The 14,182-nt window shown below is 40.3% G+C and overlaps 1 protein-coding gene across 1 annotated transcript in view; it reads right to left on the reverse strand.

The window, feature by feature from the left end:
• DDX10 (DEAD-box helicase 10) overlaps positions 1-14,182 on the reverse strand; it is a 340,206-nt gene that overhangs the window by 285,431 nt on the left and 40,593 nt on the right. Inside the window, exons 10-11 of the mRNA XM_032780205.2 lie at positions 5,381-5,482; positions 3,476-3,563 (exon numbers count right to left, since the gene is read on the reverse strand). Of these exons, the coding sequence (XP_032636096.1) occupies positions 3,476-3,563; positions 5,381-5,482 (190 nt within the window). The remainder of the gene's footprint in view (positions 1-3,475; positions 3,564-5,380; positions 5,483-14,182) is intronic.

The raw sequence follows: 14,182 nt of genomic DNA on the forward strand, positions 1-14,182 counted from the left end.
CAGTGATACCAGATCTAAGCTAGTAATTAAGCTTAGAAGTGTCCATGCAGGTCCTCACATCTGTACCCTAAAGTTCAGAGTGGGGAAGGAACCTTGACAAGGAAGCTGCAGAGCTGGTGTGATTTCTGAAAATTCCGTTCCTTGCCCTTCACGCCCATTCATCTCCTTCCAAATGAACCATCAACTCTTGGAGGCCATGACCATCACTAATACTATGAATACTATGAGTGCGCACACCAAACTGACACCCACCCACTTAACTTCCCCCTCCCCACCTGCATGATTCATTCTGGCATACAGGCAGATAATTTAATTGTTGCAAGTTTCAACAATCTGCCTGATCAAAAAAACAGACAGGCCAGACAGACATGTAACACATGTCCTTGATAAAATCAGCATTCTGGGTATGATTTTGAAGTTAAGATCAGCTGTGATACAGTCATTGCTTTAAAGAGCCATAACAACTAGGCTCGTACACATACACACATTCTTTACACAGATGAATGTGTGTATGGGGTCAGTATACAAAATTCTTAACTTACATCTTTTTTCCATAAGTTAAGAATTTTGTATACTGACTCCATACACATATTCATCTATAAGAGAGTATACTTTGATTTTACATTTGTATTAAACACTATTATAAAAAACTAACAGAAATTGGATTTTAAGAGTAGCTTTAACATCAGATCCATCAGCCTGAAAGAAAAACCCTTGTTTGACCTTGGTCCACTGATATTCAGAAATGTTAATACTGTTTCAACTCACCTCATTTAAATTTATCACCCTTTTAAAAAAAAAAATCTTAAAGAGCCAATGCAGAAGAAGCAATTGAAAGGAAAATGGTTTATTAGTTTTGTCAACCTGAGCCAAAGAACATTCTTTTGTTACTGCTCTCATCCCTTCCTAGCCAGCTGTTCCATCATGTCCTATGTAAATTTATCTAACCATAAAACAGAGTTACAGTTGCAGATGATCATGATATGCCACCAGGTATTTTGGTCTAAAGAATGCTTTGCCAAGGAGGAAACAAGGGGAAATTGCCACTCTCATGTTACAACGGAATGTCTTAGGATTTCAGTCCAAAGCCATCAATCTGGCACCTTTCATAAACAAAATTACTTTTAAAAATAAACATTCAATAGTCAGCAATGGTCATTTTAACTAACTAAGGGCCTGACCTCGTTGTTACTCAAGCAAAACTCCCACTAACATCCATCGACCGGACAGGGCAGAGAGAGAGAGATCAGGGGAGGAGGAGAGAAACCTGAAGAGCACAGACTGGGCCCAAAACAAAGCGCCGGAGTAGGGGAGAAACAGAACTGGTACAGGGACACACTAGAGGGAACAGAGCAGAAGGGGTCACGCTTGGAGTGGGGAGAGGGTTAAGAGTCTGTTCCCACTAGAGGACACTCCCTTCCCCAGCCCAGAATCAAACACAAGATTCCTGAGTCTCACCATTCCTCTGATGTACACAAACACCTTTGAAACCCATTGACAAAGTGTCTCATCCCCCTCTAATGGCTTGTACATAGAGGATTACAACCTACTACTACTATGAATTACTCTGTCAGCTCAAGTGGCAGAAGTCTGCACGGTATAATTGAAGTTCCAACCCTGCTGACGATCTAAAGGAGGTGACAATATGATGTCACATGACGGAATTTGTTTTTCTTTTTTGTGGTAGTAGCAGGGCCAGAATCCAATTCCCCAGGAAAGCATTCAACTGCCTCTGCCATGACACCATACTTTCTGTTCCTGCAGTCCTCTGCCTCATTCATCACACACCTTCCAACTTCTGCAACAAATGAGGCAGGAGTCCTGCAGACAGCAGCCTCCTTCACTACACAACCTGATTCACGCCCACAGTATGTCCACTCTAGGGAAAAAATAATATGTGATCATGAAATAAAAGACTATCATAATTCATACATACAAGGGGCAAAATTAAGGTTGCATGGGCACTCTTAATTCTGGCATTTCCTAACTTTGAGTTCTTGACTTTGCAATCTTAACAACATTTAACAGGTTTGGGGTTTGTTTACTTGTTTGTTTTTGGTGTGCATGTGAAACAAAGGAAGACAGATTTTAGCGGGTTCTATGCTCCATCAGAGTTTCTGAGGGAGTGGATGGAGGGGGGCAATTAGGATGTGAGGTAAGTAGAAGGGTGGTAAGAGAAATTACTCCCTCCAACAGCCCTATCCTGACTATTAGGTTCCTGTCCCAACCCTTGCCTATATATCCAAATTAATACTTTTCCCCCAACTCGCTAAGAACTCACTTGGAGCTGCGGAGTCGGCGCTCAAGGCGAGGGCAGCGCAAGGGGACCCCCTCCCCAGGGGTTACAGGAACGTGCTGGCTGCTTCCGGGAGAAACGTGGAGCGAGGGTGGGCAAGGAAGCATGACTTAGCCCCACTGAGCTGCTGGCAGTGGCCTGGAGCCCCGGGCCCTTTTGAATCACTCAGGCCCTGGGGCAATTGCCCCACCACCACCACCGGCAGGCATGGCTGCAGCCCAGAAATTCCCAGAGCCACAGCCCAGAAATCCCATCTGAGCATGGTTGAAGTGCACGGTCCTACCCAGAATGAAGTGCAGAAAGCCAGGTCTGTCTCCTAAGGAATCCAATGGTCCTAAGGGAGACCTAGGTTCAACTCCCAATTCCATCACAAAGAATCTATGCAACCCTGGGCAAGTCACAGTCTCTCCGTGCCTCAGTTCCCTACCTGTAAAATGATAGTGATAATATTTCTCTGCCTCAGAGAGAAGAGAGGATAAGTACATAAAAACTCCAAGATGCTCAGATGCTATAGTGATAGGGGTCCCTTAAATACTTAAGATAGATGAACTAAAGGGGTCAAAGGCACAGTCCTCCTTACAGCCATGACATATGGATTTTCCATCACTGAAGGGATGGATTACCCTGTACATCCAGGAGGTGCGACAATGAAAACCTTGATTAAAAATGTGGGCATTTGAGGTATAAAGTTACTTATGTATTTTTCAAAATTATACTCATCTGAAGACTACGTTTTCTGGGCAAATTATTTAAGCTCAGCAGTCATATTTGCCAGTTTCAGCAAGTTTTTTTTTTTTTTTTTTTTTAAACTTTGATAACCAATTAGTATTTTTAACATGCTCTATATCAGCTCCCGAAAGAAAAGCCATAGCAGAAAGAACTAGAAATATGTCTATGGTCCTTCAATCAAAAGAATTGTCAGCTAATTAAAGAAGAATGTATGTAATCTCATCTCCACTGTGGAAAAGAGGATGACAAAGAGAAGATTAAGATACTTGTCACAACTCCTAAAACAAGATCATCATTTTCCAGTGGTATCTATTTTTTTAGATTTAAAAAATGATCATATTTAGCAGTTCCAAGTACATTTCCCTTAGCAACAGTTGGCAAGGGGGTTATTGTAACAGTAGTTCTATTTAACAAACATGCCTTCACAGGGCTGTATTATAGACAACTTACCCTTTGAGCCCTCTCCTTTAACTCTTTATCTTGAGCTAAAAAAGCCTGCATCTTTTTTTGGATATCTACAAGCTTTTCAGGGTTGATTCTAATAAAAAAAAAAAAAAAAAAAAAAAAAAGGAAATTATTTTACCTTTAGCAAATGTATTAAGAAACTCATATTAAGTTCCCAGGAGTACTTTTTCATTCCATCTGTATTACTTTAAAATGCATCACGCTATTGCTACTGTGAACAAGGTTTCACTAAAATCATGAAGACCAATCTCCTTAAATGAATAATGCAGACAAGGCAAACAGAAACCCTTGATCCAGAGAACAGATTGTTGAGAGGAAAAAGTTTTTTTTTTTTTTTAAAAAGTTAATATTAAAATACTTCTTCAGTTTATAAAATGTAGATAATGAACTCAGAACCAGAGAAGGAAATGTAATGTATTGTACTAATATTTCATTCCATGATAGCACTCTTCACGAGAAGATCTCATAGCATTTTTCAAAGCTTAAATAAGACCCAATGCCCCTGAGAGGTACCAGTAAACTTCTTCTCTATTACAGGGGTCGGCAACCTTTCAGAAGTGGTGTGCTGAGTCTTCATTTATTTACTCTAATTTAAGGTTTTGCGTGCAAGTAATACATTTTAATGTTTTTAGAAGGTCTCTTTCTAGAAGTCTATAATTTATAACTAAAACTACTGTCGTATGTAAAGTAAATAAGGTTTTTAAAATGTTTTAAAAGCTTCATTTAAAATTAAATTAAAATGCAGAGCCCCCCGGACTGAGGCCAGGACCCAGACAGTGTGAGTGCCACTGAAAATCAGCTTGGTGCCACCTTTGACATGCGTGCCATAGGTTGCCTATCCCTGCTCTATTATATCCATTTTATAAAAATATAAAGAATATTGAGATTATGTGACATAAAAGTATCCCAAGATCTGGACTTAATGAGATACACCACAACTGCTTTGTTACAGCAGTCTCCATTATACCTAGTGAAGAGTGTGTCAGCCACCTAATGAACTGCTTTACTTTTCTGTCTTCATTCAAGCTATTAATAGTTTGATCATTTAGTCTTTGCATTGCTTTTCCATCTACCTCTATTCCCCACCTCCTAATCCCAGGCATCTGTACCTCCCAGGCTTCTGAATAGCACAGTTATAGATGCTTCAAGTAGTAGAGGAAAACAGTCTTTTGACAAACTTCACTATTTCACTCAAGAGATTCTAGATCCAGATGGCATTACTGTACGCCAGCTGTTTATGCAATACTGTACAATAAATTATAGGCCCTCCTCCGAGGACCTTGCTATCAAGAATCAGACATTCTCCGTATAGTGATTAGGTCTGTCTGGGCAACAAAGCTTTAATAAAAATCCTGTGCAAGAAATTATATATACTAACCTCTTCTCTGGTAAAGTATTGTTGCAATCAGTAATTGTGCTTTTCTTATGAGAATAAAGATCATATTAATTTACAAAGACTTCTGAGCTTTATTGAGTCACCATTTTAAGTTCCACGCTTTGTCAGAACTGGGTAGCAAAAAGCTGCAGTGAAGCCAAAAGCTATTTCCAGATTATACATACACCAACTCACTGTAATTTTAGATAAAGACTGCATAGCTGGGTGGTAAGCTCCAAGCAGGCAAAAATACTAATTTGGTTTGTACATGTAAAGGTATAAAACAGATGTTGTTATAAGGAAAATAAGGAAAATGTATGTTGGTGCACTGAATCAATCACAGAAATCAAATTAAAAACATGGAACATGGAACATGCAAGCTCTTTTTTTTAATCCCACTGCAAGTAAAACATGCAATTTAATGCTATCTCAATAAAGCAAGACTGCCACAGAAACATCATATACTACTACTGTCAAAGAGGACTAAAATCGCTCACTAGGCTTTGGTAACTTACTTGATTTCATTGACAGGTACTTTTCTCTGCGACAGCTGGTGAACCATGCCTCCTTCTTCAGAGGGAAGCAGTACTAACAAAGCTTCACCACCTTCTTTGTACCTGATGAAAAGGAAAGGAAAAGCAAGAATCTTTGATTAAAGGGTTTTAAAAAAAAAATTCAAAAGGAATCGCATGTAGCAAGTTTAACAAACCTTGATCCTCACAACATCCCAAAGTAGCAGGCAATTATCCTCATTTTGCAATCGGAAAACATGGGCAGACAGGAGACATGATTTGCCAACATCGCAGATGGAGTTAATGGTAAAACTAGGGACAGAACCCATTGAAGCCTGGCTTCCAGACACAGATTTATGTCATTAGGCCATACCTCTCTGCACATGAAGAATTTCTGTGGTTATCAAATGTACAGTGTTATAGGATCCAATTATTTGTTTCAGCTTTTAATCACTGGTCGTTTATAATATTAATTCGCAACTGCTTGAAAGGCCTGAAGGACTGGAAACCTACTACAGTCTCCATGTGGAAGATGTGCTGAACTTACCAGGTGTCGCCCATGTGTAGACTGTTGGCTGTTTTATATATATATTTTCTCTGTACTACTTTTGTCCTAAGTAAAAGTACTGTGCTTTGTGAACGATGGCTGGTCACTGGTAAACACTGTCAAAGCCCTTGGGAGACAGCAGAATTGTGGGCCCTGGACTAAAGTCAGACCTGCTGGGAATTAGCACAGTGAGTTGCAAGGGAACTGCAAGAAACCTAAATCTCTGGTCTGAAGAGAAAAGGATGCAGGCCCCAGCCCACAGAGAGGTGATGATGAAGGCTTGAGACTTAAAGGTGAGTCCTTGAAGGGGCAGAGACATAGTTAATTCGGAGTTGTGACATATGATCATGATGGGATCGCACTTATGTGTGCTCCAAATGTATCTCATTCTTACTGAAAGAGACTAGTAGGTGGGAAAGGATTAACAACCCTTGCTCTAGCTTGTTTCCAAATAGGAGTTTTAATTTGCTCCCTCAAAAAAAGACTGTTTAGACAATTCATCAAGGCATAATTGAAAGAAAAGCCTGAAAACAGTAATGAACTGAAAGATATTAGATGCCAAACAATAAAAGCAGAGATTGATTGTCAGTAAGAAAACTGGGTCTAGGATTCTCTCTTCAGTATATTTAATAGGTGTTTGGGATGCAGTCAATTTGGTAATTACCCAGATTTATGTTTGGCAGAAAGCTCAGAACTCCTACACTTCGTTCTTAATATTTCCTTCTTGTTGGCTTCCTCCTTGGAGTAAGCCTATGTTGCTTCCTATCTTATAACTAATTAGAGGGATGGGGGTAGATGGAGAAAGAAATAACTATCACTGTAGTAAATAAACAGTGTGCTTACAAATCCCACTAAAAGATATAGTGATCAACTAGCACCTGTATTTTCCAAATCTACCTTCACTGAAACAAACATTAAATATATTTAATTCAGCTAAGACAAACAAGTTTAGCAACTCAGCATAGTAGCTACAGTGCAACAAGGGTGCAGATTACTGGGGAAATCCCTGTATAAAAGATTCCCCAATAAATACACATCAGTCCAATTAGATTATCACAGGCTGGCTGCTTCTTTAAGGCAAGCCAGGCTCAACCTTGTCTGCCACCTGCCTGCTAGCCCCTGGCAGATGCTGATATGGCAACTTAAGATAGTGACCTCAGCCATGAGAGGATCAGGAAAAGACCACTTAAACAGAGCTCATCTCAGAAAGAGGAGACCCCAGAGTGGGTTCGAGCCCCGAGGGAAAAAAAATTTTCAGGCCCCCCAGCAAGGGAGGACCAGCTAAACAGGGCTGACGAAGCCAGGGAAGCTAGGCCCCAGTCCCACTTCCAGACCGCCGGGCCCCAGTAGTTTGGACCGGCTTCTCCTCCCCTGTCAGCCCTGCCCAGAGAGAGGAGCCAGAGGAGTTCTCTCTCTGAGAAGGACCTGAAAAAGCCAGACTGGAAAGACCCAATGGGAGCAAGGTAGGCTCATGTGGAGGAAGCCCTGAAATAGGCCCCACAAGCAGCAATGTCTGGGGAAGGGAAGCAGTGTAAGAAGCAGGAGAGGAACGCCGCAGGAGCAAGTTAGGCTCCTGTGTGGGAAGCCCTGAGGTAAGGCCTACAGGGATGAGCGAGATGCTCAAGGAAGCCTGCCAGGAGGAAGTAACATAGAAGGTATGGAGCGCTTCAGTGTAGCCAAGAGGGGCAGAAGAATTGTTTGTTTGGATTCTTAACTGGACTTTTTGTTATCCAGAAGCAGGTTGAACTTTCATGTGAGATGGCTGGAGGGCCAGGCCCCAGAAGATGCAGAGTTAAGCCATCGCAGAGCCAAGGAAGTGGCCACTAGATAGCTCCAGAGAAAAGGACCCCTTGCAACACCACCTCTAGGCACAAAGGGCCGCTATGGCGGTAAGAACAATCCATTACAGATTTATTTCAGAAATGTGTTGAACTGGGACAGAATCCCATGAATGCTAGTAAATAGGGTGTAGTAAGAGGAGGCGTTGAGATACAAACCTTGGTATCAGAGGCCGAATATGAGGCTTAAGGCCTGAACTAAAGTAATGGTCAAGACTTTGCTAACATAAAGCAAAGTTAAGCTGTGAGCCAGAGGCAGGCCCTGCTCACAGAAGCTGGTAAGAAAAGGGCTGATGCTGCAAAAACAGACATACCTAAAAGGTACTGGACACCAGATATCAGAATATTCGCATACTTGTACACTCCACACAGATAATAAGGAACAGGTTGACCCTCCCAATGACAGGGCCAAAAGGGTAATATGATGGATAGAGTTGTTTTGTTCAAACCAATATGTACAAGGTGAGAGGCGGCACCTTACTATGTAGAAGGGTTGTACCTTGCTACGTAGAAGGATTGCACCTCAATACGTCTGGAGTGATGTGTAACTTGTTTGTACCCGTGTATAAGAATGCATTCCTGGGGCAGTGTCTTTGTCCAGCCGAGGAGGCAGTGGAAAGTCACGCCACTCATTGAGCTGAGTCCATTGCCAGGGGGCACATACTCGTAGTACGTACTGTAGAGTAAAATCTAGAGGGAACTATCATTGTGCTTCGTTTGACAATAAACCTGGTCAAAGTACCTTTGTACCTTACTAGACTCTGTGGTCATTGGGGGTTCTCTAGGGATCTGCTGTGTCAGCTATCTTCGAAGCGCTGGGGCAGCACACAGAGAGAACACACACACGCAGCTGAGTGATATCAACACTGAACAGAGCAGAGCACCACGCTGGTAGCATCTGACAACATAGGGGCCAACAAGGAAAAATAGTGGGTGATGGCCAAATAAGATGGAAAACAAAAAGCCAATTGTGTGAAGCAGCACTAGAGGAGTGGAGCTACTCACAGTGATGTCTTTAAGTAATTAGCTCCCGTAAGCCAACAAGTAAATTGTTGCCACCAGCAGCAGCCCATTTATTCCTGTCCTTTTCAAAATTTTACTTTATTATAATATTTCTCAACTGATGTGTATCAAAACATTTATCACCTATGTAACATGTTATCACCTGTCCTGTGTTTTCTTCTTTATTCCTCTTTGCCTTATTTTTCTTCACCTTCTATACTGGAGTATTTCTTCATCTACAGTTGAGTAGCTGATTTGCCCTCTATTTTTTCTGTGCACTAGTTTTCCCTCTCTCTCTAGCTCACTCTTACCACTTCTTCTGTTTCTACATCTATGCCTCCTTTCCAGTTCATCATCTTCATATATACTTTTCTTCCTCTCTCCCATCAATTCCTCATTCCTCCTCTCACTCCATCACATTCTCTACTGGGTCTCTCCTCAAACATATTCACTCTCCTTTATGAATTCTTTTCCCAGTATCTCTCCCTTTCAAAGACCCCTCTCCTCAGATTCATTCTCTGGTATACCTTGGTCCCCTATTCACCAAGGAGCCCAAAAGAGTATGAGAAATTAAGGAAAGGAGGTATATGGGGTGAGGGGACTCCAAATAAAAAGGAAGGATGTGATCTGATTGTCTTTCCAGTGAAAAAATGTATAGGAAAAGAAGACTGGAACATGAAAAGGTGATATGTGATTCTCAGTTATGAGGACTCCAACAACAGTGAAAGAGGGAGTCCGATGTTGGCTAGAGAATGGAGGTGGGGTGAGTAGAACTGGTTGAGCCAGCCTCTGGAATGAAGCTTTGTGGGCTCAAACCAATAGCCATGTTACATCAGGCAGTAAAGCTGATGGTGAAAGAAAAAGAGTCAGTGAGAAGAAGAGAGGCAGTTGGTACATAAATATATTGTGGAGTGGCCCCCATTCAATTCTAATCTAGAAGTGCCTCTGGTAGTTGAGAATCTTGTTTTCATCTGATATATGACTGGTTTAGAGTAAAAAAGACAGTGGTGATAGAGTGAATAAAGAGAACTCAAGGAAAACTTTTACTAAGATAGCATTTAATTTGCGGCCAAGTGGGTATGAATGGACATCCTCAGACTCACTAAAAGAGCATCACATGAAAATCATTAATTAATCTTGAGACGGGATGTGGAGGGCCCACATTTCTCAGAAGAAAGCACATACAGTATTTCATTTAGTAAAAGCTGCATCTCAAAATAGTTTACAAACTTTAATATCCAAAAGCAAACAGTGTTATAAGCAACACAAGTAGCAATGACTATAGTTAAGGTTGGCCAATGCTTTCCACTATAACACGCTGACTTCAGTTGCTTATAATTTTGTCAACTTTGATTTGCCTGTACAGATTTTCTATGCTGGGTATCTCCCTCAGGCTGAAAATTTGGGGAAAGTTTCAGCAAAAATGGATCAGAATGAGATGTGGGCAAAATAGGTTGTTTTGACCATTTTAAATTCTTACAACAGGTTCATTGAGATGCTCTGGAGTACAGACTACGTTTTCAAGCGGCAGCTCTTTGTAAGGCACAGGCCATTTGCCACTCCTGTGAAAATTCATCCAAATTTAGACCCTCTGGAAATGTGTTTGCCCATGCTCAGTAAAGACTTACAGTTTGGCACCTAAATTATCAGAAGATTCAACCTGTAGTGCATATAATCCAGTCAAGAACTGTAGGGGCTAAGGATTTTCCATGCAAATACTCCAAGCAGCCGCAGGATGCTGCAACATTTGGTACAGGAACTTAATTGGGAGACATTCCGGTGCTCTGAATGCACCCAAGCAGGAGGCGGCAGAACCAACCAGACTGGAATGCAGAAGGGTGTGGAACAGAAGGTGGTGGAAAGGGACTGGCAGCTGAGGCAGGGGAGGAGGCCACTGGAGTAGAAGTAGCAGCAAACAAGATGTCCCAGGAAACTATAGGCTAGTTAGTCTCACACTGATCCCAGACAAAAATCACAGAAAGATCAACTTGGGACTCAAAAGGATAGTAGCATAATTAATGCCAACCAACATGCTTATGGAAAACTGATCTTGTCAGACAAGCCTGATATCTTTTTTTGTTGTGATTACAAGTTTGATTTCACAAAAGTAACTGTTGGAATAATATATTTAGATTTCTGCAATGCATCTGACTTCATCCCAATTTGCTTTCAGATAACAAAATTAGCACTATGCAAAATCAATGCAGGCCATATCAAATTAATTAAAATTTGTTAACTGATAGATCTCAAAACAGTTTTCAAATTAGGAACATCCAACGGTTGGCATTTCTAGAGGGGTTCTGGAATCTGTTCTTGGCTCAAGACTTATTCAATATCTGCATCAGTGATCTGGAAGAAAAATGAAAAATCATTTCTGGTAAAGGTTGCGGATGGCAAAATGATGAGGGCAGGTTATTTATACAGACTCACCAAAATTGCTTGGTAAAGTGGGACCATTTGAACAACAAGCATTTTAACAGCCAAATATAAGGTCATACATCTATGAACAAAGAATGTAGGTCACTCTTACAAGATAACAGACTGTATGGTAGAAAGCAGGGATTCTGAAAAGGACATGGTTAATTTCAAAGTCATGGCTCAAGTTCAGCTATTTATTCATCAACTGAACATGCACTCCCAATGCAATGTTCTAGCTAAGAGGGAGAACATGCTCCTTGGCTGTATAATCAAGTAGGAGCAGCACTGGTGTGAACATTACTAGAAAACTGTGTTCCGTTCTCCCATCCTGACTTAAAATATGTACAACAAAAATTGGAAAGGACACAGAAAAAGAGCTATATGAATTATTTCATATCGGGAAAATATGTTTTATAGTGACAGACTACAAAGGTCAATCTAGTAAATTTATCCAAGAGAAGGTTAAAAGGGGATATGATCATAGTCTACAAGTACCTGTATGGGGAAGAGATTTCTGATTGTAGATGGCTCTTTAACTTAGGGGACAAAGATATGAGAAAGTTGCACGAACTACCTTAATTCTGGCATTTCCTAACTTTTGAGTTCTTGACTTTGCAAGAGTAACATTTTAATGCAGTTTTTTGTGTATAATAATGTTTAAGCTACAAATAACAGCAGTGCCAAACACGCTGTATAGTGAATAAGTTGCCTTTCCAGAAACTAGAAATATACAGAAGGTGAAAAGCACATTCTGTGGAAATTTTATTAAAATCAAGTGTTAAAACTTGGTCTCCATACATTATGATTATTTCAAAGTTTAAATTAAATCTTATAGAGCCTTTAGGCAAGGGAATAGTATTAAAAGCTAAGAAAAGAATCACATTAAGTTAGGCCAAGAATATAAAGATCTTCAAGTGAAATTTCTTTTTTTGTTTGTTTACTTGCTATTACTAGGAAGAAAAGCAATATTAAAAAAAAAAATACTTCTCAGCATGGGGGACTTGAGACATTCAAAGGGATTGAAAGAGATCTGATGACTATTGCAAGGTTCTAATCATTCACTTAAGCAATTCCCCTGCTTCTTCACACCTATTTAAGTTTAAGTACACACAAAATATTTCTATTGGCCTTTGAAAAGCCTGGATGGACTGTCTTATATTGCAGGCTGGCATTAAACTAGCCCAAAAACTGTGAAATAACTGAAAAACAGACAGGCAGGCACTGCTGCTGTGCCTCCTCATTGCAAAACATGAAAACAAAAGAGTCAAAGGTCTGGGTAAACTGAAAACGAAATGATTTGAAACACCATCTGGAAGATTTTGCATCTGTTTAGATTTTTCATGGTGGTTTAGCTGCTGAGAAGACAAGCCAACAGTAAAGGAGCTTTATTTAGACAAATATAGACTTGCTTCTCAAGAAGAGATTAGCTATTTTCTCCTCAAACAACAATAAACATGTTAATGGCAGACTACTGGTCTGCACCAATCAGTAGGCTTAAAAGGTCCCCTGCAAATTCAAAAATGGAGCTTGTGCTTTTTTTGTTTTTTTATGATGTATAAAGGTGGCCTGAAAGTTTCTCCTTCAGGAAAAGTTTTTTCTGCTTGTTTTTAATGCTAGAAATTTGTATATTCTAGACCTCAGAAGACACTGAAAAATAGCTAACTGCTGAAATGACCTCTTAAGAGATTAAAAATTGTCCCAACTGAGAAAAGAAAGGGTATTTGGTCAGTGTTTAAAACTGTTTTCCCATTAATGCCTATTTAACTCCAACACTTAATCAACACTTGGGGGGGAGTGGAGAGAGAACTTATATATAGATCTTCAGCTACTGGTACAATTCCAATACCTATCCTTCTGAAGTCCTCCAGCAAAGCCAGGGGAAAGCATTCCTGACATTAAGGTAGATAAATAAAAAAATAAAAATACATCATGAAGCAGTAAAAAAAAGTCAACCCCAATTTTTAAAAAACCTCCCCCAGGTCACCACTACTACTTCTCTAAAGAAAAGAAACACCATCCTCTTCTCAGAAGCAAGGGATAGCTCAGTGGTTTGAGTACTGCCCTGCTAAACCCAGGGTTGTGAGTTCAATCCTTGAAGGGGCCACTTAGGGAGCTGGGGCAAAAATCAGTACTTGGTCCTGCTAGCGAAGGCAGGGGGCTGGACTCAAATGACCTTTCAGGGTCCCTTTCAGTTCTATGAGATAGGTATGTCTCCATATGTTTATGTAGTCTGCTACTTCCAGTCTGTACACCCTTACCAAAACCAGACAGTTGTTTTGGATCACCAGACCAAATATTAGTGTTTTACCAATGGAGGTATTTGTTCAGCAACACAGCTGCTTTATACATAGAATTTTCAACTAAAACCTAGGGCATTCTTAATAAATAAAATCAATTTACTTGATCTGTGTACGAACTGGTAAATAATCTCAAAATGATGTAAACATAAGCATCATCTGAAGAGCCCAGAGTAGGTGTCACTTTAGTTTTGTGATTTTATGATAGTTTCCTTGTACACAACAAGATACTATTAACCTTTATTTTAAAAAAAGGAATTGCTTCTGGCTGCAGAAAGTCTTCAAAAACCAGATCTATGTAACTTTTGTATACATTTGTCTTAGTTACTCATTCCGGATGAGATGAGTCTGCGTGCCTGAATATCTACTCGTCATCAACCGAGTCTCAAAACTAACAGCCAGAGAAGCAAGATGACAGAGAACTTCACTAATTCTGTACTATTCTATGGTAACTGGAAACATGATGCAGAAAGAAACTGCCTCTGAACAGGGGGCAGAAGGGAATGGCTGAGTCAGGAATGTCTCATATTGGCTACTGTTTTCTTGTTTTATTTTTAATTGAGAGAGAGAGAGTGTGTGAGAGTGTTTGGTGCTCATGAAAGAAGATGTCCTCTATGCACCAACCGAAGCTTGTCGAGAAGCAGTTCTATTTTCCTACACCATGAGCCTGAGGAACCACACCTCTGAGTGAGAGAGGATAATT

The sequence above is a fragment of the Chelonoidis abingdonii genome, chromosome 1 (genome assembly GCF_003597395.2).
Source record: "Chelonoidis abingdonii isolate Lonesome George chromosome 1, CheloAbing_2.0, whole genome shotgun sequence".
NCBI classification, from domain to species: Eukaryota; Metazoa; Chordata; order Testudines; family Testudinidae; genus Chelonoidis; species Chelonoidis abingdonii.